Here is a 25,479-nt window from a genome sequence, read left to right as displayed (position 1 = left end):
CTCCCCCGAAAAGCCGACGCCCCTGGGCTGGGGCTGCCGCGTCCTCCGCGGCGGGGGGAGAGGTGGGGCGAGCATCCCCCGTGCGCGCATCCGTCTGGAGCGGAGCGTGTCGGCGCTGGCGCGGCGTGCGTGTCTGTGTCTGTGTGTGACCCCCGCGCGTGTGTGTGCTCGCACACCGCCCTCTCCGCGTGTCTCCGCGGCTGTGTGTCCCTGCGTGTGCGCGGGGAGCGCGGCGGCGGCGCGGTGCCCCGAGCCCCGGCCGGAGGAGGAGCCGCGCCCGGAGCCCCGCGGAGCCGCCGGGCGAGCGCGGCCGCCCCGAGGCGCAACAGGCGGATGGCGGCGGGCGGCTGGCGCTGAAGGCGAGCGGGGCGAGGCGGAGGGGCAGGGAAGGGCAGGCGAGGAAGGGCAGCGCCGGGCAGAGCGGGCGGGATGCGGGCGGAGGAGCCGCTGGCGCTGGCGGCCCCGCGGGCGGGCGGTGAGGCGGAGGCGGAGGCGCCGGGCGAGGAGCGGAGCGGCGGCAGCTGCTGCAGCAGCGAGCGCCTGGTGATCAACATCTCGGGGCTGCGCTTCGAGACGCAGCTGCGGACCCTCTCCATCTTCCCCGACACGCTGCTGGGGGACCCCAGCCGCCGGGTGCGCTACTTCGACCCGCTCCGCAACGAGTACTTCTTCGACCGCAACCGGCCCAGCTTCGACGCCATCCTCTACTATTACCAGTCCGGGGGCCGGCTCCGCCGGCCGGTCCATGTGCCCCTCGACATCTTCCTGGAGGAGATCCGCTTCTACCAGCTGGGCCAGGAGGCTATCGAGACGTTCCGGGAGGACGAGGGCTTCATCCCCGAGGAGGAGAAGCCCCTGCCCCAGCATCACTTCCAGCGCCAGGTCTGGCTGCTCTTTGAGTACCCCGAGAGCTCCGGGCCGGCCCGGGCCATCGCCATCGTCTCCGTGCTGGTCATCCTCATCTCCATCGTCATCTTCTGCCTGGAGACCCTGCCTGAGTTCCGCCAGGAGCCCAAGGGCCCCCAGCCTGGCTTCGGGGACGCTGCGCCGCTCGGGGACGAGGTGCTGCTGCTGCCGCCGCTGCCACCGCCGAGCGGGACCCCCCCGCCCCTGCGTCCCGCCGCCGGCTCCGGCCCGTTCTTCACAGACCCCTTCTTCCTCATCGAGACCCTGTGCATCATCTGGTTCTCCTTCGAGCTCCTCGTGCGCTTTTTCGCCTGCCCCAGCAAGCCCGAGTTCTCCCGCAACATCATGAACATCATCGACATCGTGGCCATCATCCCCTACTTCATCACCCTGGGCACCGAGCTGGCCCAGCAGCAGCAGCAGAAGCAGCAACCTGGGAGCAGCAGCAACAACGGGGGCCAGCAGCAAGCCATGTCCCTGGCCATCCTCAGAGTCATCCGCCTGGTCAGAGTGTTCAGGATCTTCAAGCTCTCCAGGCACTCCAAGGGGCTGCAGATCTTAGGGAAAACTCTCCAGGCCAGCATGAGGGAGCTGGGCCTCCTCATCTTCTTCCTCTTCATCGGGGTGATCCTCTTCTCCAGCGCTGTCTACTTTGCAGAAACTGACGACCCTGACTCACTGTTCACCAGCATCCCTGATGCTTTCTGGTGGGCTGTGGTGTCCATGACCACTGTGGGCTATGGGGACATGTATCCCATGACCATTGGTGGCAAGATTGTGGGCTCCTTGTGTGCCATCGCTGGTGTGCTCACCATTGCCCTGCCTGTTCCCGTCATCGTGTCCAACTTCAACTACTTCTACCACCGAGAGACTGACCACGAGGAGCAGTGCCAGTACACCCACGTCACCTGTGGCCAGCAGCAGTCACCCTTCTCTGAGCCCAAGAAGGGGGACAGTAATCAGTCCCTCAGCAAATCTGAATTCCTGGAAGCAGAAGACCTGGAGTCCATGAAATATTCCAACTTCATTCCTCCCAATAACCAGGGATATAAAGAGAAGAAAATGCTGACAGAGGTGTGATGGGTTTTATTGTCCTGAGTCCAGACACGGAGCTGCAAGCTGCTGTTACAGTTGTCTTCCTACAAGCAGCTGGATCTATTCAGCATTTACATGCCAGACTGTGAATTGTGATACCGTAAACAGAATGATTGTGATAATGGGCTCTTCTGGCCTGATGTGCTGTTTCTCATTACTGTGTGCAGCCAGAAATGTTCTTGCTTTATTCCGTGGAGTGCTAGCTGTCATCCCCACTCCCTTGTGCATTTCTTTATCTGCTCTCGATGACTGCTTTAATCCAACATTTGCTCTGAAACCAAGCCTTGTAACTCCACTAGCAGAGAAGCCCTTGCCACTACTTCAACAGCAGCATTCAGCAGAGCAAACAGTTAAAGGGGCTGCAAACATCTGGCTGGAGCCGTGCCCTCAGTCCCTGTGCCAGCGGGTGCCCTTGGCTGTGGGATCAGTCACGCCTGCCATGCCATTGCCTTTGAATAATGGAAACACTGCAGCCGGGATCACAGGGAGCTCTGCAGCTGTAGGGGAAAGCCAGCAAGCAGATGCCTGCCTTCTTTGCAACCCTTGGCATGCTAAAAGATCCTCCTGGTTTGTGTTACAAAAAAAAAGGAAAAAAAGGTGCATAAATCTAAAAGCTCTTTGCTACTTGCGACCATACATCATGTATCAAAAACAGGCTTAAAGCAGTCAACAGGCTTGGTGAAGATTCTCTGTGTTTTGAGCTTATCTCAGCCTTGTTTATGCCAGTGCCCTGATGTCAATTGGCTTTTATAGTACCAACTTAATCTTCATAGTGGTAAGTGCCTTCTGATGCAAGGCGTGTTGGAGTGAATTCATTTGTTATCTGCAGAGTTCATCTTCACACAATAGCGTTTAATGAGATGTGCTTTGTGCTTCAGACGCCCAGCTCTGTATTCGGGAGTGTGAGAGCAGTTGACTCTGCTGCTTCTTTTAATTGAGCATTTGTGTAGCCCAGGGAAGTTTGCATGCTGGCGTTTTGTTGACATGGCAGGAAAATCCTGACCGCAGAGAGCTCTGCACCTGTGCTGTGCAAGGATTGCGCTGGTTTAGCAAGTCACAGGCACAAAATGCCCCAGGGCGAGCGTGTCAACATTTGAAACTGAGACTGGCACGGATACAAACTTCCCAAAGCTGTCTGCACAGAGCCAGCAGCGTCCTCCAGACCCTTTGAATGAGGGGAGAAACAGCGAGCCCTGAAGAGATGCTTTTGCTGTGTTGCTGGCCTAGCCAGTTCCTGGTATTCCATGGAGAAGAGGGACAGCAGTGTTTTTGCACTTTTGTGAGAGCAGTTTGTGCCAGCCATGCAAAATATGCACAGCTTGGCCTGCAGTGCCGGGTTTGCCAAGGGACCAGAGATACCTATCTTCAAATACACGTTTTGCTTCCCAGAACACTTCATTAGTTTCAGTCAGCTCTGCCTTACACCTAACTTGGAAAATGTTTCAAGCTCTGCCAGCAGGTGAGAAAGGGAAATGGATGCTTTCAGGTTCCACTGGCAGATTTTCCTGCAAGGAAAAGTCCTTCTTGTTTGAACTCTAAGTGTTTAATCTGCATTCACACGTCTGCATGTGTATGGAAGCAAAGGCAGCCATTAATGCCTTGCATCACACTGTATGAAATGCATATTGAAATGTACTACGTATTGCATGGGACATGTGTGATACATAAACCAGACATAATGCCAAGGTGCAAAAATACAGAGAATAGATTTTGTGTATATATTGTGCTTTTCAAGCTGTAAGACTAAGAATGCTGAATTATAGCATAGCATCATAGAATGACCTGGGTTGGAAGGGACCTTAAGGAATGACCTCTTTCCAAAGAGGGGCACTTTCCACTAGACCAGGTTGCTCAGAGCCCTGTCCTTTAATATAGTCAAAACTGGCTATAGAACTGGTTGTGAGATAGGATCTGTTTGCATCTTCATTACTGTGCCTGTTTTCAATTGTCTAGAGATATGGCTCCATGCCTAGAGTGTTTTTCTTGTGGCCTCTCCATCCTGGCCCTGCTCATGTGGTAGAAGTTGTTTGTGCAAATCATAGCTACTCCATTTCTTCTGAGTCCTGTTGCCTTCTGAAATGTTTTTGGTGTGCAGGGATCTCCCCTGGGGTCAGCACACAACCATTATATTAAAACCTCTGCTCTCTCTCTTGCTGAAATCAGTAGGAAAATGCCACTTGTCTCAGTCTGGGAGACTGAGACGAGTTTGATGTGGTGAGGGCTCATAGCTCAGAGGGGTTTGCCTGAATAAAGCCTAATTTCTCTTTGCTTCATGGGACTGAGGCAAAAATTTGTGAAGGTCTGAGCCTTGGGGAACATTCTGCATCCCTTGGTGTGTGTAATCAGCTGGTGGGTAAATTGTCCTGGTGAATAAGTGGAACTGAGGGGCACGGTGGTTGATTTTGTATAAAAGTTGTTCAGTTCTTAGTGTGTCTTAGTCTTGGTGGTATTTGTAGCTGTGTTTCGGGGTCACCTTAATGATATCTTTATTGTGATCCAAGAGAGGGACTGTTCTTCAAATTTTTGTTGCTATTTAAGAGGGATGTTTCGAGGCTGTTGCCCTCTTCCAGCAGAATGCCCATGTTTGGGGATATTTTATGTCTGAGTCTATCAGCTGATAAAAGTTCCCCCAAAGTAAGATATAAAAAACTCAGGTTGAACACAAGTTCAGGAGGAGTCATGAGACATGCTGAGCCTACGTCAAAAAAATTCCTGTGCTCGTTTCTCCCCCTGGGCCTGGCCCTGTTGGCCCTGCCTAGAACAGGTTGTTCTCCTGACCAGCACGACAGACAGCTGGGCATGGAGACTCCAGCAAGAAAAAAAGATTACTGGTAGCACAATCTTACACAGATCCTCTTTCAAAGAGGTGTCCTGCCTTTGGGTAGGATCCAGCAGTGAGTTTCCAGGTGGAATGCAGCAGTGAGTTCCTAGTGGGTATTGGAATCTCTCGCCCGCTGATCGCACCCGAGGTGTGAAGGGATTTTGTGGTGAGCAAGGCAGCTCTGTGCAGTTTTTGTGAGCCACATTTATCATTTCTGAGAAGTGCAGATGAAAATGAGTAAAGCAGGAGTGGTGTTTGTTCCCTGGGTTTTCTGTGTTTGCTCTGAGAGATACAGAACTCCAAATACAGAACACCAACAGAAGCATGGAAACTGTAACCCTGGGACTCATTTGGGGCATGTAAACCCTTCTCTAAGCACCTCCTGAAAAGCAGTGAAGTCCCAGAGTCATCAGTAATGCTACATGTTACAGAACTTGTGGAATCTGACCTTTTTTAAGGAGCCTTCAGATTTTTTTTTTCACGTGACTGAAATGACACAGTGGCGCCCATTGACTTTACCAGAGGTCTCGTGCCACCAAATCACAGAGATGCTTTCAAAAACCTTACCTCAAGTTCTCAGCCCTCAGCACTCCCCCCAGCTGCTCAAAATGCAAATCTTTCCTTCTGAAGGTAGAGCACATCCCTGTGAAGCCAAGTAGGCACCTCCAGGGACCTGTTTCCATAACAACCTCCCGGACTGTTTCTCTCCATGCTGTGATTGTGGCTACAAACGAAAGCACTCTTTGGATATTTTGTGTTCAGGTATCAGCACCTTATCTTTACAGATGTTTTCCTTGCCTACTAGAGCTGATCCCATCGCCTTATATTGTGTCCAACTTCAGGTGGGCAATCTCCAGCTTTTGAAAGCAGGGAGTGCAAACCTGGAGATGGGAAGAGATTTTATTTGTCCATTCTTGCACACAGAGAGCTGGAGAGTGTGTGAAGGACAATCTGAGCTGAGGGGCAGCTGGCCTGTGAATGCAAAGTCATCTGGGTGCTCGGTGGCAAGGCATATAAGCTGAAGCATTACATTAAAGACCCAGAAATTCCTCTTGCAGCAATCTCGCTAGGAAATAGTTTTGCAGTGGAAGATACTATTGCTCCTTCCTGATCCCCTGGCTGGTTTGTGATGGTTGGTTCCCCTGATAGTTTTCCCACAGGATGTTTTGCACCAAAGCAGGCAGGGCAGAAATCAGCTCCTTGGAGGTGGGGAAGAAAGGAAGGAAAGGAAGAATTTTACTGAGGATGCCATTTTTTAATCCACACAAAGGACTGGAAGCATGAAAGGTGTGAAGACCTGTTCTGTGGTGTTTTATTGTTGGACTCCTGCTCCTGCTCTCACCTCCAAGATGAAATTCCTGTTCTGCTCCTTCTTGGAAAATGTTGGAATTTGGGTTTTTTGAGTAATTTCCTGTTTGAGCCTTTTGATCCAGCTTTCGTGGATAAAAATTCACTGCTACAGCAGCTGTGGGGGTGAAGGTGACTGGACTTGATCTTCTCTCCTGGCTCCTCTCATTCAGAGGTCTCTATGGGATAAAGAAGAGTGAGTGTAAAGAAAATTCAGGGCAGCAAGTGACAGGGTGAGGACTGAAGTGTCTTCCACATGGTGATGGAAAGAACAGCATCAACCCTAAATGCAAAGGAACAAGCAGCTCCAGCATCTGCTGCTATTGCAGAAATAGGTAAGGTTTCTTTCTGTTCTGGGAAATTAATGACCAAGAGTTTCTTGAAATTAATGAGGAAATATTTCCTAATTAAGATTTGCAGCCTAAAGGGAGAATCTGGTTCTAGGTGAAGAAAGAAAGATAATTATAAACTACAGAAATATAGTATGAGCCAGATCCTCACCATCTGCTGATTCAAGCTGGCAAAACTCCTTTTAATACAACTACCTTGGATTATATTGGGTCCAACTTCAATCTTCTGCATCAAATCAAAGCACGTGTACTGTTTGATAAAATGCTTCTTTTTGTTTGTTCTTTTCTTGAGGTCCTGTTTCCATCAGGGAAAGATCTGCGGATTACAGCAGGAGTCAATCACAGCTTTCCCAAAAGATCTCACCTGACTTGAGTCCAAGTAAGTCCTACCAAACTTGGCAGAGCTAAGCTTAACTTTAAGTTTTTACTGACAGAAATTAAGAGCAGCAGCATTTTCTGCATTTATTTCTCAGTGGTGGAAAGGTGTGGGCAGATTGACGGGGAATTGGAAGATTCTGCCCTCCATGGCAGCCCTATGAGCACAAGATATCTCTGTTGGTGCTGCTGTAACCACGAGTACAGCCCTGAGCCCTTCATCGTGGCTCTTTGAAGCTTGCACTAGAGGCAGATCCCTCCTGAAGAGATTTGCAGCCATGTTATCAGCAGGTTTGCAGGAAAATGCCTGAATTGCAGGCGCCTACTTCAGCCATAAGGAGGGGAGCAGGTGCTGGCAGGATGAAAAGACTTTAATCCCCTGATGAAAGGGACCAGGAGATGCTGCGTGTCCTTAGCTGCCACCAAAGACAGTGCCTGAGGAAACTGCCTGCCAGTTTCAAGGAGCTCTTCTTGTTCAGGCTGGGGTCCTACAAGACCCTACCCAGGGAGATAAATCCAGAAAAATGTTTTTGGGGAAAGCAGACAGGGACTGTGCTAATAAACAGTGCGGCAGATGCTCTTAGTACATGTTAATTCCACATGCTTTTCCCTCTTTGAATGGGTTTTCCCTTGCTGCAGGGAAGTCTGTCTGGGGCTTGTTGGCTGGCACAAGGAGTTGGAATGTCATAACACGGCTTTACATTTTGGGAAACTCATGGCTGAGGTCAGTGTGGGTTTTATGAACATTCAATGATGAACCCTCACCACTGGAAATATCCAGGTTGTCTGTAGTACCACTTAATAAGATGAAGCCCAAGAAATAATTGAGCTTTGCTGTGTAAAACTTCTTCTTAGTGAAAGGAAAGAAAGGATTTGCAGTACGGAATGTGCTTATCAATTTCCATGGTCACCATAAATACTGAAGCCATGTTGAGTAGTCATTGGAGATAAGGATTGGGGGAAACCTTTGTCTTCACACAAAGAATATTGAGCAAGTACTTCTTTGGATTCATTTTCACTAAATTAATATTTATTCAGTGGTATAAAATTTTGGGATACCCTAAGTCCAAAAGTGGCATAATTCACAAATTTATTGATTTAATTACCAAATCTAGCCATTGACCATTTAGTGAAATGAACGGCCTCGATTCTACTCTCTCCCCAAGGCTAGATAAATTTTTCCTTAAGATTGTGGATGGTATGACTCCTGATTTAAATGAATCTGAGAGAAGAATCAGAAAGAAGAAGGCTATAAGTGCACATGACTAGGCTGGATCTCTTTAGAGTGCTGTAGGTGCACATTGGTCCATTCACCTAAAAGGTTATATACAATTTTACACCAACAAAATGTTTGGCTTTTAGAGTACATATTGGTTTATTCTCTTACATTCTCTGGAGGGAAATTAAATGGTATTTTACAAGAAAACTGGAACATTACCATCCCTTCTTGCTGCTCCTTGATGCATCTGTTGTTTTCAATTAGCTTGATGGCATCCATTTTCAGAAAGCAGATGCTGCCCTCTTTTACACTGGTGCAATTCTGGAATAACTCCGCTGACGTCAGTGAAGTGACTCCAAATTTATCCCCGGCAAAAGCAGAATTGGACCACGGTCTCTTTGTCTGCCTCTCTGCTCCGGAGCTCTGGGGGAGTTGTGCCACTGCCACGCCATAAGGTGGGAGCGAGTCTGCTGTGCTGTGCTTGGCATTCTTGTGCCCTTGACACCCCCACTCACGTGCCTGGCTGGAACAGGAGCCCCCCTGGCCTGGGGCATGCATGGTCACCAAATTCCTGCTGCTGCCTCTGGATTCCTGACCACTCTCCATCTTAGCTTCCTCTTGCTTGGATGTGTTTCCCAAGGAGACAGAGGTTTTTAAGCTGAAGAAATGTAGTTGCAATTCTCAAGTACTAGAACAACAGAAGGGTGGCAGAGGTAGATGTGGAGACAAGCTCTGCACCTCCTACATTTTTGCTGATAGGGCTTTATGAAAATCATTTCAGTCCTGGTAGGTTGGCTCTACATCTGCTGGTTTCAAAGTTCCATCTACAGGGCATACTAGGTTGGAAAAAATGGGACTTTCCTGCTCTAACTCTTCTGATCTCAGTCCTGCCTTCCCTGAAACTGGACAGAGAGCTTTGTGTAAAATCACCTTTAAAAGTTTGCTATAAGGGAAAATACCACTGGAGATGGGACAGATGAGGGTGAGTAGAAGGAATAGTTGTGGAATCATGGAATGTCCAGGGTTAGGAAGGGCTTTAAAGACCATCTCGTTCCAACCCCCTGCCATTGGCAGGGACATCTTGATTGCTCAGAGCCCTATCCAGTCTGTTCTTGAATATCTCCAGGGATGGGGCAGCCACAGCTGCTCTAGGAAACCTGTTCCAAGGCCTCACTACCCTCACAGGGAAGAATTTCTTCCCAATATCCAATGTAACCCTGCTCTCTGTCAGTGTGAAGCCTTTCCCCCTTGTCCTGTCACCCCAGGCCCATGTCAAGAGTCTCTCTCCATCTTTCCTGTGGGCTCCCTTCAGGCACTGCAAGGCCACAGTGAGGTCACCCCAAAGCCTTCTCCTCTCCAGGCTGAACAATCCCAATTCCCTCAGCCTTTCCTCCCAGCAGAGCTGCTCCATCCCTCTGATCCCCTTGGTGTCCCTGCTCTGGCCTGGCAGATAATGCAGCCATAAAAATCGAGGTACAAGTCTTGGAAAATCTCAGGAAAAGCATGTTTGGTAACACCTGGGATATAATAATTCTGCAAGGCCTCATCTGGAATGCTGTGTGCATTGTTGGTGACCTAAATTTGGTCAGGCAAGATGCACAGGAGAGCAGCAAGAATGATCAGGTGGAAGGAAAGTGCTTTGCTAGTGGAAGCTGGAAGAGCCTGACTTTTCTAGGCCAGCAAAAGGCTGACAAGACCTGTAGTTAAGAAAGTACTGGGGGCAAAATAACTAAAAGAGAGGAAAAATATGAGAAACTGTAAGATCTTCCCACATTTCTTGTGTCTCCAGACTGTTAGCCATACTGCATGTTTACCTACAAAAGACCAAATCCTGGTGATTTTACTATTAAATACTTGGGGTTTGTGGGTAGGAGGGAGAGCTAGGAGAGGAACTGTGAGTCTTGGGAGGTTTTTTCCTCTGTGGGACTGAGGAGAGAGAAGGAAGTCCTAGGAGTGGGGTAGAATGGCACAGGGGATACCATATCCCTCAAGGAGCTGGTCTGGAGGCAGAGAGCAAATTCACACCCTTTAAAAAACCCACCAAACTCTGTTCACTGCTCTTCCCGTCAACCTGGAATGGCTGCTCACCTTGTCCAGTTCTTTCTCCCTATTCAGAGCTCTCCAGCTCTTTGCTGACCTTTCTTCTTCCTGGAATCTGTGGTCATTCCTCACTCCCATGAGCTCCCTGGAATCATTGGAACAGTGCATTGCAATTAATGCTGGGGAAAGCCTTGAACCAGCTCTGCTGCAGCTCAGCAAGATTATCTGATTTGAACAACCTGCTAGATAATCAGATAAAAGATTATAGATTATAGATTATCTAGCAACCTGCCCTGGTGGAAGGTGTTCCTGCCCCTCTGGCAGGAGGGTTGGAATGAGGAGATCTTTAAGTTCCTTTCCAACCCAAACCAGTCTGTGATTCCATGGTTTGTTGTAAAAATAAACAGTGCTGCTCACAGAATCATTAAGGTTGGAAAATACCTCCAAGATCATCAAGCTTTCAGTGGAATACCACAATGCCCAGAAAACCATATCATGAAGTGCTCTGTCCACTCATTCTTTGAATAGTTCCAGGGCTGGTGGCTCCAGCATTTCCTTGAGCAGTCTGTTCTAATGCTTAACTACTCTTTCAGTAAATTTTTTTTCTTAATATCCAACCTGAACCTTCTCTGATGTGACTTCAGGCCCTTTCCTGTTGTCCTGTCCCTTGTTCCCCTGGAGAAGAGGCTGATTCTCACCTGGGCTCACCCTCCTGTCAGGGAATTTTGGGGAGCAGCACTGTTGGGTATGAGGTCAGAGCAGTCGATCCACTCTGGTCTGAAGAGAGGAGCAGAAGAATTTCCTATTGCACACACTGTTCTGACATTGCACAAAGAAAAGTTCACATTTCCTATCTTAATTCTCTCAAATTGTTTCCCCTCGTGGAGGTGAAGGTTCCCTTAAGCTCAGGAGGCAGCAAAAATATTGACTGAGGTGGGAGCTTCATCTATTCAGCCAGCTGTGTCACAGAAGTGCCAGGAAGGAGCTTTTCTTGAGCTTGTTGATGCTCTTTGTTCACTTCAGTGAGGAAACCATTGTCGTGTCATTTCCATCGCTATTTTGGCCAACCAGCTCTGCTATTTTGCTTTTCTCATGTGAGTAGAAAGATGGTGAAGGGCCTGGAGGTGAAGCCACACGAGGAGCAGCTGAGGGCACTTGGTGTGTTCAGCTGGAGGAGATCAGACTGAGGTCAGAGCTCACAGCAGATTCCTCAAGGGGAAGAGGAGGGGCAGCTCTGATCTCTGCTCTGTGTGGCCAGGGACAGGCCCAGGAAACACCTGGAGCTGTGTCAGGGCAGGGTTAGGGTGGATATCAGAGAAAGTTTCATCCCCCAGAGGGTGCTGGGCACTGAACAGGCTCCCCAGGGAATGGTCACAGCCCCAAGGCTGCCAGAGCTCCAGGACCAGGGTGGGATTGTTGGGGTGTCCTGGGCAGGACCAGGAGTTGGACTTGGTGATCCTTGTAGGTCATGTCCAACTCGGGGTGTTCTATGATTCTGTGATTCAATGAGGAATAAAAGAAAAGCCAGGCAATGGAAATGTTATGAATATCCTTGCACATCACAAAAGCCTGTGGATGTGGACACCACTTGTGCTCTATCAGTGGCGTAGGCAGGATGGTGCACACAAATCTGGTGGCCCCTAAGGTGTCTTAAGAACCTGTCCCAAGCACTTGGCATCATTTGAGTCATGGCAACAAGCCACATTAGAAAGGAGTTGTAAGAAATACTGAGTAAGCCAAGGAGTTTGATTTGAACCATGAACACAAGGGTGCATTTATTTCTGATCTCAGTTTACTACCAGAATTATGGAATAGCCCAAACTGGAAGGGACCCTTATCAGGGTGTAGTTCTCAGGCTCTGAATTATTCTCACATTTTAGCATGTCAGAAATAGCTCTGTCTGGCACATTCCTTTGAGAACTGTAGACTATGGCCTTTCATGCTTATGACAAAGCAAATGATCTTTGTGGTCTGTCCTTGGAAGTGACTTCCAGAAATATTTTGGAGAGTATTCACTGCTGCATTAGTCTGGTATTTGATTATATGCTGTGGTTTTCAACAGTGGACTGCAAACATTTCTCTAGGATGTATTTTCCTGAAAATCAGCAATATTCCCCTTCCTCAAAATCAGCAATCTTTGGGAAAGCAGTTTCATTTTAGTTCATTTTGGTACTCTTTACAAAAGGCATGTTTGGAAAATTTTGTAACATGCACCATCTCTTTTTTAATATTCTAATTTTTTTTGCTTTTTTTTTAAGAAAATGCATGTAAACAAGGCAAAATACAAAATTTTTCTGTTTTCTTTGGTTTTATTTAGCTTCTGTTGGTTTTTTTTGTGTTTTTTTGTTTGTTTGCTGTTTGGTTTGGTTTTTCTTTCTAACTTTGATCTGGAATGAAATATATTACATGGATTTAGGGTTTGTGGAGTTTTTTTCCTTTTGGAAGGAAGGGTAAATCCTTGGTTTAAGGGAGTTTATTTTTAATAAACTCTTTTTTTTAGCAGTGTAGTGGTAGGTGTTGGTTGTTCCTGTTCATTACCAGTGTGGCCAGTGTCAGCTCCAATACTTCCTTGAATTCATCTAGGTGATACTGAAATGCTCCAGAAGAGGTGGAATGACAGCCCAAAACTCATTGGTAATTACAGCATGTATTCCCAGTGACAGAAGGGATGTTCCAGTGCTTTGGCTATGGCTGAGCCAAGCCAATTGTTCTTTTCTGCAGCTGCAGCACCTGCCCAGGTGAGAAAGTTTTTTTTGATGAGACCAAGATGCTTTTCCAGTGCTGTCTGACTTGTTAGAACATGTCATTCTGAATTGTGAACTCCTCCTGTTCCCACTCAGCTGGATCTTTTTACACCAGGATTATGTGATAAGAAAACAAAAAAATTTAAAAATCTACAAAAAGCTTAAGTTTTTTACTAAAATTTTCTGGATGAATTGAGAATGGAAGGAAAAAGTGCTATCTGCAGAGGACTGTTCCCTTACTTTTTTCTTGATTTAAAAAAGAAAAAAAAAATCAACCAAACCTGTGCAGATTTGTGAGTTGCCACTAACACTTAGCTAAGGGGATTTCAGAGGAGATGAGTTGGGAGTTCCTTGCACAGTAACCACTAATCAGCATCCCCATAGAAGATGTCTGAATACATATTGATCGAGCCAGCTGCAGCTGGGAGGGGTTCTGGAGGCTGATGCAGCTTTCCTCTCTATCCTCCATCTCCAGTCATGGAAACTGTGTAGAAAAAAAAACACCCACTGGTAGTTCTGGCCCTGGCATTTCTGCTTGTAATTGCATCAAAAGAGGTTGTGTGGGCTTTTTTGATAGTTAAGAGACTGCTTAGGAAGGGAGATGATTGTCCCTCACATCTCAGTGCCTCAGCAATAAGATGGGACAGTATAAAGCCATTGGTTTCCTTCTTTTCCCTAAACCTTTTAGACAGGGAGATCTTTCTGAGTATTCCTCATCTTCTCCCTGGCACCTGGATAATGTCAGGCACAGCTGGAGACTTCTCCTCCCTCAGGACACGGTGTTGTGCTGCTGTCACAACAGCAGTAACAAACAGATGGGCAGTGAGGATGAAAAAAACACAGGAAAATGTTTGTCCCTGTGCATGGGACTCATGGAATACCCAAATGCTGACAAGACCTGCTGTTACCTTGTTGGGCTTGGCTGATCTGATCCCTGTTTTCCAGGCTCAGGCACAAAACACTCAGAGCAGCCCCTTGATTATGACTCCCCTTCCCTTGCAGGTTTAAAATTATCTTCCCTTGTAGATAATTAAAAGTGTGCAAGAATATTTCTGTCTGACAAAGGCCAGAGCTGACTTAACTGCAAGGTAATATTGAAAGCTCCTGGAATGCTCGCTCCATGGAGATAAAGAGGCTGACATCACTTTTCACAGCTAGTTTAGAAGAAGGGAATTGAAACAAGTTCTTCTCTTCTACCCCCTGAGTTTCCCCCAGGGACTAAGGTGTTAAAACAGCAGAAGAAAAATATACTGGAGGTGGAAGGAGTTCACCACCTCTTTCAGAGGTTTGTGTCAACTCTCCAAGCATGAAGGACTGGTACTGAGCAGTCAAATCTGCACTTTGCACAATCTGGCAACATGGGGGGGGGTTTTTTGGGTTTTTTTTGTTTGTTTGTTTGTTTTGTTTGTTTGGTTGGGTTTTTTTTGGTTTGTTTTTTTTTTTTTTTTTGCAGATATTCACTGGCATTGTTAGGAACTAATCCTCCCAAACTATTTGGTAGTTTTTCTTCCCTTATGGTATTTCAGAGGGATATGAGGGTATGTAGAATAGCAATTACAGCTCTTCATGGTTTATATTTAGTCATATATTGGTGATTCAGAAGCAAGCATATGTAAAAAGGCCCAGATGAATCCTCTTGCAAATTCCTTCCTGTCCTACAGCACATTTAGGTGCTGGAGTCTTACAAACAATGCATGAGTCTTACAAAACCCTTATGTTTTTGGAGAGGGAGTCATCCCATGTCTTTGTGTCCACCATAATGCATGAAAAAATTTTTTTTTTTGATGGCTGAAATGTTTTAACATCCCTGCTGATACAGACACTTGGTTTCAGGCAAATGGAGCCAAATTCTCAGCTGGTATTCATACATCAGCATATTTTTCTTCTGATGCCAATTAGGCAGCATGGTACAGGGTACTTTAGAAGCCTTTTTATCATTTAGGGGTTTTTTTGGGGTCTATTTACTGTATCATTGGGAAGCAATGCCTGTTTTTCTTGAAAATTCAATGTTTTGAAGTGTAACATCTGACAGTCAGAACTCAAACCACATTGAAATGGGAAAATTCCCATTTGAATGTTTTTTGAGTTCTGACTGTCAGATGTGCCACAGCACCATGCTGGGTTGTGGACTGTGTGATGCTCACGGGCACATTCTGGGTCAGGATCTGGGATGGAGCTAACATTTCACTTTTCCTGTACTTCAATTCCTCTGACTCTGGAAGAGAAATAACATTTTTATCTCTTCAGCATCCAGTTGGGATAAATTTTTAGGTACACTCATTTGTCTTCATATGATGCAAGTGGCCATTTTTTACCTGCAGGGAATCACAAGCAAATGGTGTGAGACAGCCCTGGGAAATTAGAATCATAGAATTACAGAATGGCTTGGGCTGGAAGAGACCTTCAAGATGATCTCATTCCAGTGCCTCTACCAGGGGAGAGACGCCTTCCACTAGACCAGGATGTTCAGAACCCCGTCCAGCCTGGCCTTGGATACTTCCAGGGATGGGGATTGAACCTAAATGTGCAGCTGGGGCAGCTGCTTACTCTGAGATCTTCAAGGAGCTTCTCTGATCTGTTCCTGATTTCACATGGTTGTACTTCTGTAAAGGATATTATTATTTTCACAGGTGGAAACAGGATAAATGGGTTGTTGACCCTCTTTACTTGCTTCACTAATGTTGCTGCCATTGATAATTTTATTTTAGGAAGAAAATCTTCACTGTGAGGGTGCTGAGGCCCTGGCACAGGTTGCCCAGAGTAGCTGTGGCTGCCCCATCACTGGCAGTGTCCAAGGCCAGGCTGGATGTATCTCTGAGCAAGATGGGCTAGTGGAAAGTGTCCCTGCCCATGGAAGGGGGGTTGGAACCAAATGATCTTTAGGATCTCTTTCAATCCAAGTCATTCTGTGATTCTCTGACTATTTCCCTGTGCCCCTACATCCCTTTCCATGCTTTCTGTCAATGACTGGAAACCTCACTGCTGTGTCTTCAGTGTTAAGTGTGTCACGGGTGCAAAAGTAAAATTTTAGGATTCTAGATTAGGGGTTCAAAGGGGACAAGATGGAGGAAATTGGGTCTTGTCCTTTTTCTTCTTCTTCATGCCCTCCATGTTTCACTGTGGTGTTGGCATTTTTCTATTGGTTTAGGCTGGGGACACACTGTTCAACGTAGGTGACAGATATTGGCACATTATTGTAAATATAGCACAGGTAGTTTCTGGTATTTAATGTTTGTAACATCCCACTGAGGGCAGAGCCCCACACGCTGCCCTGCAGGACAGAGCTGCGGCAGGGCAGCAGAACATGTTAGAGATAAACAGAATAAACAACCTTGAAACCAGCACAGGTGAATTATGGCTTCTTCTTTGGCAGGGGGGCTGACAGACAGAGACTTTCTACAATCTCAGAATCATCAATACCTCAGATTCCGACACAGAGGGATATTCCAGACCTTGTGGCTCAATATATGAAGTGGGAGAAGAAGAAGGAAGAGAAAGGTATGTTCAGGGTTTGTTTTGGTGGGATTTTGTGTGCTGGTTCCCTTGGGATATTTCAAAAAGGCATTTCAAACAGAAGTGAAGAAAGATGAGGATTTAATAAGGGCTAGCAATGAGGTTACAGCTGATAAGGAGGGTTGGATTCAAGAGGAGTAGAGCTCTGGTTGCTTCATCTTCTCAGCCACTTTAAGCTGAAAACATTGACCTTTGTGGTCCTTTCCAAAAATTTTAATAAGGGCAAGCGTATCTTGTTGAATTTTAATTTAGAGTCATTGACTCTGCAGTTCTCCCAAAATATTTCTCTTGAAGGGATACTTTGTGAGCCTAGGGAAAAACCTAAGCCCTGTGTCACAGGCTCCTCCAGCACCGACAAGAAGACTTCAAAATCTGCGCAGCCCAAATTTTCACGTTGGTGGTTTGGCTACATCTTTGACCCATAAATGGGAAAGGACTGGGAAGCTGTGTGGGTGCTGTAGCACCTGAACAGGAGCTCATGTGCCAGGTGTGTCCCTGCTTGTGAAGGTGTGGTGGTCAGTGCTGGAAAGCTGTAGGCTCCCCAGGCTGCAAGGTTTTTTGCAGTGATCTTCAGTAAAATGCAAATGGTGGTGTGGTAAATAGCAAGATTGCGAAGTGAATTTGGTTTTGTGCAGTGCTTTGAAGTATAGTGGAAACAATAGCTGGTCATAGAATCAGAGAGTAATCAAGGTTGGGAAAGACCCCCAAGATCATCAAGTCCAGCTGTCTGATCCCCACCGTGTCCCCAGACCATGTCACTGAGTGCCACGTCCAGTCATTCCCTGGGCACCTCTGGGGATGGAGATCACACCCCCTCCCTGGACAGCTCCTTCCAAAGCCTGACCACACCTTCCAGGGAGAATTTCCTTCTGATGTCCAACCTGACCCTCCCCTGGCACACCTGGAAGCCATTTCTTCTCACTTTGTCCCTTGTTTCCTGGGAGCAGAGCCCGATCCCCCCGGCTGTCCCCTCCTGTCAGGAGCTGTGCTGAGCCAGAAGGGCCGCCTGAGCCTCCTTTTCTCCAGGCTGAGCCCCCCCCAGCTCACCAGGGGCTGCTCACAGAACTGACTCTCCAGACCCTTCCTTGTTATCAATTAATCTCAGGGTTTACTGAAGATAATTTCTCAGCAGCAAAAAACCCAGTTTTTCTGCAGGGTTGGTGTGTAGCTTCCAATGGAGCCTTTTCTGGGGCAAAGATCACTGTTGTTTATTCCAGCAAAATGCCCACAGAAAGAGAAGTGATCTTTCTGGGCAAGGACATGCACCGGCACGGGAGATTCTGTGGAATTCTATCGAATTCCGAAAAGCCTGAAATTCTAAGGAAATTTGAATTGCAGTGGGAAAAAAATCTGACTTTGGGAAAAATACTGTCAGGAAACAGCCCCGAGAGCCCGGGAGGAGTTTGTGGAGTGTCGCAGTGCCATCCTGTGGGCCAGGGAGGGATGAGACAAGGGACACCTTCACTGGTGCCTGGTGGATGCTCCTTCACTCCCCACAGGCAGGATACCGGAGAGAATGGGAAGGGTAAAACCTAGAAAACCCCTGGGTTGGGATAAGGGCAGTTTTGTAGGGAAAGGAAGAGCAGTGCACACAAGCAAAGCAAACCAAAGAATTAATTCCCTGCTTGCCATGGGCAGGCTGGTGCTCATCCCCAGGAGAGCAGGGTCCCAACACACCTAGAGGTGACAAACACCATCACCCTGAACATCCATCCCTTTCCATCTGCTTCCCCCCACGTTATACACTGATGATGATGATGCCATAAGGTTTGGAATGTCACTTGGGGTCACCTGTCCCAGCTGTGTCTCCTGCCAGGCACCCCCAGCCCCCTTGCCAGCGTGGCAGCAGGAAAACCATTTGGGTCTGTGCCAGCACAACCAAAATTATCCCTGTATTATCAAGCCCGTGTTCAGCACAAACCCAAAACACAGCCCCTGGGAAGGAAATTAACTGTACCCCGAGCCAAAAGCAGCCCAGCCATGAAGGCTCCGCTCACATGAGCAGCTCTGTCTGCCCCAGCATTTATTAATCCATTTCCTTTTATGTACAGAAACTCAACATTCTCTGTGGTTTTTATCTCTATAGTGTTAAGCTTTGAAGGGGCTGCTTTGGTGGCAGCTGAGGACAAGCACTTAGGCTCGGGTCACATTTAGGGAATGGATGTGGGACTTGCCACATGGTGCATTTTCTGGAACAAGTCAGTGTAGTCTTTGCACAATGTCATTAAACCCAACAATGTCCTTTTAATGTCAGAATTGAACACAGCATGTGTTCAAAGTCAGGATTCCTCAAGGCAATCCCAGATGGCTCCCAGGGAGGGAAGTGTGAGCTGCATATGGGGGGGTTAAACTGGGGGTTTAATTTGAGGAAGGATGGTGCAGTGTTGGGAATTTCCTTGAACATTTTGATTTGCTCAGTCGAGCTAAAGCAAGCAATCTCACATGAGGCTGTGCTGGATCTTTGCACTTACTTCTGCCAGCTGATTTGATGTGTCCTTTGCAGCAGAGAAGCTGCAAAGGAGTTCATCCTCTCGCTGGGAGCAGAGATGCTCACTTCACAATCCTGCTGCTTTTTTCTGCATCTCTGCTTTAATATGGGAACTATAAACACAGTGGATCTGTTTAATCACCTCTCTCTTATCTCTGCACAGTGGGATAACCTGGCTGCCACAGGGGTCTGTCCTAATGAAAGTCAGTAAAATTTGCTTCAGTGGAGTTACATCCACTTGAAGTAACTTTTCCCACATTTTTGCCATACCCAGGGACATCCAAAGGCTGAAATTATTCTCAGTTAACTCACTACAAGTTACTTCTGTCTGTAGATCTTGTTGCTTGCATGTACAGCCTGAATGGGATTGCATCTCTTACCACTGAGGGGGATTCCAAGACCTTGCATGGAAGCAGGAGGCAGAAGTTTGGTTTTAAACATGAATGTTATTCCATGTTTTCAATTCATAAATGTAGAAGGTGTCTGAAATGGGGTTAAAAAATTGCCCAGGTGAGTTTAGACCCCATTCCAGAGCATAGTCCAATTTTTCACATCTCTGGTATCAGAAAACTTCACTGAGGAGTGTTGAGCTATTTATTATTAATTGAGGCATCGGTTATCAGGCTCTCAAAATTAAGGACAATAAAGGATAGAGAAGTGGGTGCCCAAAATTAACCCCCTGCAATTCTCTACACATAAATGAGGCCCACCTTGTAAAAAATGACAGCAGTGTAGCAGGTTTTGTTTGTGTACAAGACCTTCATTCTGCTTTCTGGAACTCAGCCCCTTTAGACTTCAAGCTGAGCGTCCAATGTCATTCACCACGTGGGAAGTTCTTGGTTTAGTTTTGTACTTTAAATAGCATTTAAAAGTAACTAAATAACTGAGTAATGAGTAAGTCATAGGCAAGGAGTACTTTGGTATTTTGTTTTTCTTATGCTTCACATCTGTCTTCATGCCCATTCCTTTTAGGTGCTTTATTACTTTTGTATTTATAGAGTTATAGAGATAGAAAAATCTCCTTTGGTCCACCTGCCACTCTTCTGGCCCAGTGCAAACCTTTCCTGTTGGTTTCTCTGTGTGAGTGAAAGTAACCATTATTTGGATGGTGCTTTCCAGCACTGCTATAAATTTAGATATAGGATGATTTCTTGCCAGTCTCTGCTGTGCTGTGCTGGCTAAACCCCGGCTTAGTGGACAGATTTAGAATGTGAAGTTTGCTGGCCACAACTGGTTGGGTTTTTCCCAATATTTGTAGTGTTGAATGATTGTTTGTTCTGCTGTAACTGAATAAAACTGCTCAGATATACTTTCTAAGCTGTTTGCAGAGATCTGCTTAAGGCTGCAGTGTTTGATCCCTGCAGCTGCTTTGTTTCTAGAACACCCAATGAAAGGTTGGCCAGAAAAATTTAGACTTTGGCTTTTCGATTTACAGGTAATTCAAGATTTTTCATGCTCAACTCAAAAACCTGTTTATAAAATTCATTAGCTTTTTATTTACTGGGACCATGGTTCTTTTGCATAAGCCTTGCTTTGAACAGGGAGGTAACGTTACAAACCTTAAACATGCAGCACTTCCAGTTCAAGAGGAGTCACATTTGCTGCCAGAGAGTTTTCCTAAATGAATTTACAAACCATAAAGGAGCAGGAATCATCTCCCTGCAGGTCAGAAACAAGCTGTAAGAGAGTATATTTTACAATTTCTAAGCATCTTTTTGATTTTTTAATATACACAATGGATAAAAGGAGATCCTAGACATCAAATATTGACTATTTAGAGTCTCATCCTCTCCTCTTTCCCAGTGGAACATCTCTACTACCTTTGGGGAAGATCCATGTCATACACATAAATGTAAAACTAGAACAAGAATCAGACCAAACCACCACTGTGATTGCTCACACTGCTGGGAAATCCAGGCATTTGTCATAGGTTCCATTCATGCAGCTGCTGCAGACATATCTTTCTGCCTTTGGATTGTCTGATGGGGTCTCTGCTTTACCAAACTCCAATCAATCACTGGGATGCAATTACTGCTGCTCTGAATCTCTTGAAAACCATGAGCTGGCCTCAGCATCTCAATTTTTCTATCCTCTGTAATCCCTGAAGTGAAAACTCTCTTCTCCAACATATAAATCCACAGAAAAAAAAAAAAATGACATGAACCAAAACTCACTGAGGGAATTTTGCTTTGAAGATCAGCACATATTTAGCCTGGAAAGCAGAGATTGCTCACAGCTGTGGTGAACTCATAGCAAGCAAGTTGTGCATTTTGTTGGTAGACCTGGCTTTCCTTTCTCTTAGAAAACTTTTTAAAGAGCAGATGCAAATGTGCTGGTGTATATTTATATTTATGTAAGGATGCATATTCATATATTTTTTGTGCTGCTGATATTTTATCATTTCAGAACCTAGGCAGAACTCTTGACAAATCTTGTTCGCTTTGTAGGCTTCTCCTATCTCTGATATTTCTCCCACTTCTTTCTCCTCCTTTGGGCTTTGGCAATCTGACAAGCAACCTTCTGGCCCAGAGCTTTCTCACTGCCACACTTTTTACAGCCTGTTCTTTTTCTTTTTCTGGCTACTTGAGTCACTGCCAAGCAGTAGCAAGAGCTGTGGGAGCTCGGGACTGGAAAGTGTATGGTTTTCATCGTGGAAAAAGCTGCTTTCAGACCCCTGCACTGAGTGGGAAAGGGAATTGTGGTGGAAAATGCTGGGTAAAAACATAAACTGTGCAAACTCCTTGCAGTGCAAGGCTTGAGCTGCTCAGCATTTTGTCAGGCACCAGCTGAACTTCTTTAAGCTCATTGCTAGCCCTGCTCACACAATTAAGTCTGGACCTCAGAGTTGTGTTTAGCACTCAGGAGTCCTGAAATGGTGAATTTAAGATCACATCCCATCCATGTAGCTGTGGTGGGTTAACCCTGGCTGGGTACCAGGTGCCCCTCAAAGCCACTCTGGCACTCTCCATCCTCAGCTCCACAGGGGAGACAAAATATCATCACAGACTTCTCACACTCTTCCTCTGCTCCAGTGGGGGGTTCTTCCCATGGAAGTCAGTCCTCAGTCCTCCAGGAACTTCTCCAGTGTGAGTGTTTCCCATGGGCTGCAGTTCTTCTTGATCTGCTCCAGTGTGGATCCCTTCCGCAGGGTGCAGTCCTTCATTTATTCCAGTCATTTTTTTCTTTCTCCTTCTTTTGTTGTGGGGGACTGCTGATACTTTTAATAACTTATTATTAGCCCTTTAGGTTTTATGAGTCACCAGCACAGATGCAGCTGAAATGGACTGCACAGACATGTGACAATGGAGAAGTCCCTAAAGGAAGAAAAGTTCTTGCAGACCCAACTTTTTTTTTGTTCTGCTGTCTCATAAATTGTTTCAGATCTAAAAAAATAAAATAAAATAAAAATTTTAAATCCATTAATTGCTTTGATAGATTTTCCTGCCCCTGGAACAGAGGGAGGGGCTATAAACCAAATTGTCATTACAAATCTATCTTAAAAGGACCTAAAATTAGATGCCATGAAAATGGCTTTGGGAATCCCCAAAGTCCCAGCTACGGTAAGAATCAGACTTTGTGCCTCTGTCCTTGAAGAGCACAGCACTGCAATGCATCCTAACACATTTTGCAACCTTCTAATAAATATATTTCATCTCATGCAAGAAGACAGGTGTGTAATTCCCAGGAGCTTCAAGGAAAAATTGGCCCTAAAGCAGATCCCAGTAGGCATCAAGGTAAGCAAAGAAATGTAGCCCTTTCCATTTTAGCCAGGTGCAGTTGACAACAGATTTCAAATTTAGACCATTTCAAATTTAGACTTCAAATATTCTCATGAAGAAATGAAACCTTAGATTGTTGTGGCTTTACTGTGATCCATGTAAAATAGCACCTTTTTCTTGTGCATTTTTTTTTTTTAACACAACACTTTTTTTTATTTTTTCCTTGCTAGGCTGGATTCTGTATGCTGCAAGGCTGTCATGTCAGGATGCTGCAAAAGAGTTTGTTGCATCTTCTTCCTGAAAAGTTGGTGGAGTTTCTCTCTATGCAGAGGGTGCAACCTTTATGGTCAGGACACTGTTTTCCTTGCTCTGTGGTTTTCTTGCTGCTGCTGCTTTTAAAGGGGTCGACACTCTTAGCTCCAGGAAACTGAAACTAAATGTGAGCAGGGACTGGAGGAAGGAAGCAGGGAGAATCCACTACAAGATTCCAAAAACTAAATAAAGCAGGATTCAACTGCCAGCCGCTGAATAGCAGCAATTTATGAGCTGTTCCTCAAAAGCCCCAGACAAGCACCAAGTCCTGTGAGAAGCTGGAGATTGACAGAGGACACCTCCAGAAGAGTCTGCTGTTGAAATTTCCTTTAAGCTTTTTTTTTTTTTTTTTTTTTTTTTCAAGTGGAGCATCCAGTCCTGGCAAATGCATAAGGTCAGCCCTTGGAAGAGCAAAAAGCTGTCTCCAAGAAAACCAAATGAGTGGCTTAAATCTGTCCATTTGTCTGCCTGTTTTTTGGCCTTGGGATTACTGTGCTTTTCAAAGCTATGCTTTCATAACTTGGATAAAAAGGTAAATGTTTCATATAGCCCTGCAAGTAGTAATCATCCTTTTCATGCAAAAAACCTGCTGCCTGAGGGATGGGCCCAACCCAGAGGTGTTTCTCATTTACCTACAAAGTGTCTGGCTTTAGCATCTGTAGTCAGTTTTTGTGAACATGTGAGTCCATTGCCTGCTCTAACAGAGTTAGTGACTTACTTTCAGTGGTTGTAGAGAGTTTCACTGAAATAGCACTGTTTGTAGTCCATTGTGTGACTTAGGAGACACAAAAGCCAGAAAATTCTGCAATTGTAATATAACTGTACGTGGCGTTCCCAGAAAATGCTCTGAAGTCTTCTCCCGTTGCACCATGGTGATAAAAACCACTGCTGCTTTTCAAGCTCCACGAGGCCATGCTGTGCTGTGCTGAAAGGGATAGAAAAGCCAATTAGCTCTGAAAAGTGAAGGGCAGAGAGGAGTGCTCTGGCCTGGAATTCCCTCCCTTTGGCAGCAGCAAAGGTCAGCTGTGCAGCCAAATTTCAGTGACCACATGTGGATCCAGCTTGTGTGTGTTGCCAGCTATCTGCACAGGGAGTGGGAGAGAGTGGGGAGGAAGAATTGATTCTGGAAGGGGAAAGCCTGAGTTAAAGGGAAAAGTGGAGTGAAATGCGACAGCTGGGATTTCCAGAAGGTAGTTTGATGGATGCTGGGCATCCAGCTTCCCTAGAACTCTTTATCAGTAATACCCTCTATATCTCCCTGAGTGACTTTTAGCCTGTCTGGCCGTTTTCAGCATCAGTGTGTGAGGGAAAAGAGGTGGAAGGCAGTTCTCTCTGATTTGGCAGCTCTGGAACTTTGTGCTGCTGGCTGAGGGTCTGGATCTCTCAGGAACTTCCTGGCTACCTGTGGCTCCCACAGGCTTGTAGGACTGGGCTTAGAGAAACCCTGAGCTGCCAGATGTCTGCTCTTGCTGCAGCTCTTCTGAATAGTCCTGGGTGTGGATGTGAGCCTGCAGTCCTTGGGAGGCAAAATTCACAATCCCAAGGGACTTGCTCTATCTGTCAGTGCAGGCCAGCTGTGGGAATCCTCCAAGTCCCTTTATCCTGATCTGTGTGTCAAGCCCCTGTGGCTGACCCGAGCTGCCATGGACCCTTCTTGCAAGGGCAATTGTTTTCAGAGTCAGCGTAGGTGCTGGCTACCTTTGGAAAAGTGTGAATACCCTGGGGAAATCCATGGGGCAGACACCTTGGGCCATACTGTGTGCTGACACCATCAGCAGGCATGATACAGAGGTGCTTTGCTTTTGGTGTGAAACCTTGCTCTGATGCATCATTCCAAGGAAAACAGCTGGAATTTGCAGAGCAGGTCAGAGATGAGTAATTCCAGCTCCCTTACTGGACCTGATTTATACAGCTCAGGTCCAATATTTCTGAGAAATTGTTGATGGTGGGAGCCTTTCTGTTTGCTTGTTTCTCTGAAAACTTGAAGCCTTTCAAATAAAGAACAAATGAGGTGTAGGGAATTTTTAGCTGGGGTATGTGCTTCAGGGTGTTTGCTGCATTCAGGCTTCAAGAACACAAATTCTCTGCAGACAATCCCACACACAGTGGGAAAAAAGGATATTGGGCTTGGAAGTGTACCAGGGAGATGGGACTCAAGTGAGCTTTGAACAGCAATCATTGTCATTAGTGGTGGTGCTGTAATATGTGCTTGACTCAAATCCAGCATTGCACAGGCAAGAACCTGGTGAAACCTTGTAACTTGATATTTGTGGTTGTGATCCGCTGTTGAATAGGCTAGACATGAATAAAATCAGTATTTTTTAAAGTGTTGTGTGGGGGTTTTTTATGTCAAAAAGGCTGGTTGCCCTCTTGGACTTTACTGTGTTCGTGTGAAATGTTTGCTGTGGAGTTAATACGGGTCTGCAGATTTTTTAGGACAGTCCATGTCCCCTTGCGGAATTTCACCTTCCTCAGAGGTGGGTGCTGCAATGCTGCACTGAACTTCTGCCACAGGGAAAGATGTGAAGGTAATTTGTCATGTTGCCCTGC

The 25,479-nt window shown here is 46.2% G+C and overlaps 2 protein-coding genes across 18 annotated transcripts in view; both read left to right on the top strand.

Moving 5' to 3' along the window:
* Positions 1-159: 159 nt before the first annotated feature.
* On the top strand, positions 160-25,255 carry LOC105758604 (potassium voltage-gated channel subfamily A member 6-like). Of its 17 annotated transcripts, none has more exons than XM_072923693.1 (7): positions 160-3,460; positions 6,812-6,898; positions 7,534-7,618; positions 8,399-8,568; positions 12,737-12,891; positions 16,271-16,395; positions 22,848-25,255. In XM_072923693.1, exon 1 carries the CDS (start codon positions 430-432, stop codon positions 1,984-1,986), a length of 1,557 nt encoding a protein of 518 aa, XP_072779794.1. In that variant the 5' UTR covers positions 160-429; the 3' UTR covers positions 1,987-3,460; positions 6,812-6,898; positions 7,534-7,618; positions 8,399-8,568; positions 12,737-12,891; positions 16,271-16,395; positions 22,848-25,255. The 17 variants fall into 17 exon arrangements, with proteins under 17 accessions (XP_072779794.1, XP_072779785.1, XP_072779786.1 ...); XM_072923684.1 differs by having other exon boundaries at positions 160-6,504; XM_072923685.1 differs by having other exon boundaries at positions 160-6,504; positions 8,378-8,568.
* LOC121469204 (uncharacterized) overlaps positions 16,365-25,479 on the top strand; it is a 28,587-nt gene continuing 19,472 nt past the window's right edge. Inside the window, exon 1 of the mRNA XM_072923983.1 lies at positions 16,365-16,395. Coding sequence (XP_072780084.1) covers positions 16,365-16,395 — 31 coding nt within the window. The remainder of the gene's footprint in view (positions 16,396-25,479) is intronic.

Source organism: Taeniopygia guttata, chromosome 1A (genome assembly GCF_048771995.1).
Source record: "Taeniopygia guttata chromosome 1A, bTaeGut7.mat, whole genome shotgun sequence".
Taxonomy (NCBI): Eukaryota; Metazoa; Chordata; class Aves; order Passeriformes; family Estrildidae; genus Taeniopygia; species Taeniopygia guttata.
The sequence above is the reverse complement of the archived record's forward strand: the minus strand, read 5'-3'. Positions and strand labels throughout refer to the sequence as shown.

Excerpts from the sequence above, each read along its gene's own strand:
- LOC105758604 (XM_072923695.1), top strand. The coding sequence starts at position 430 with ATGCGGGCGGAGGAGCCGCTGGCGCTGGCGGCCCCGCGGGCGGGCGGT.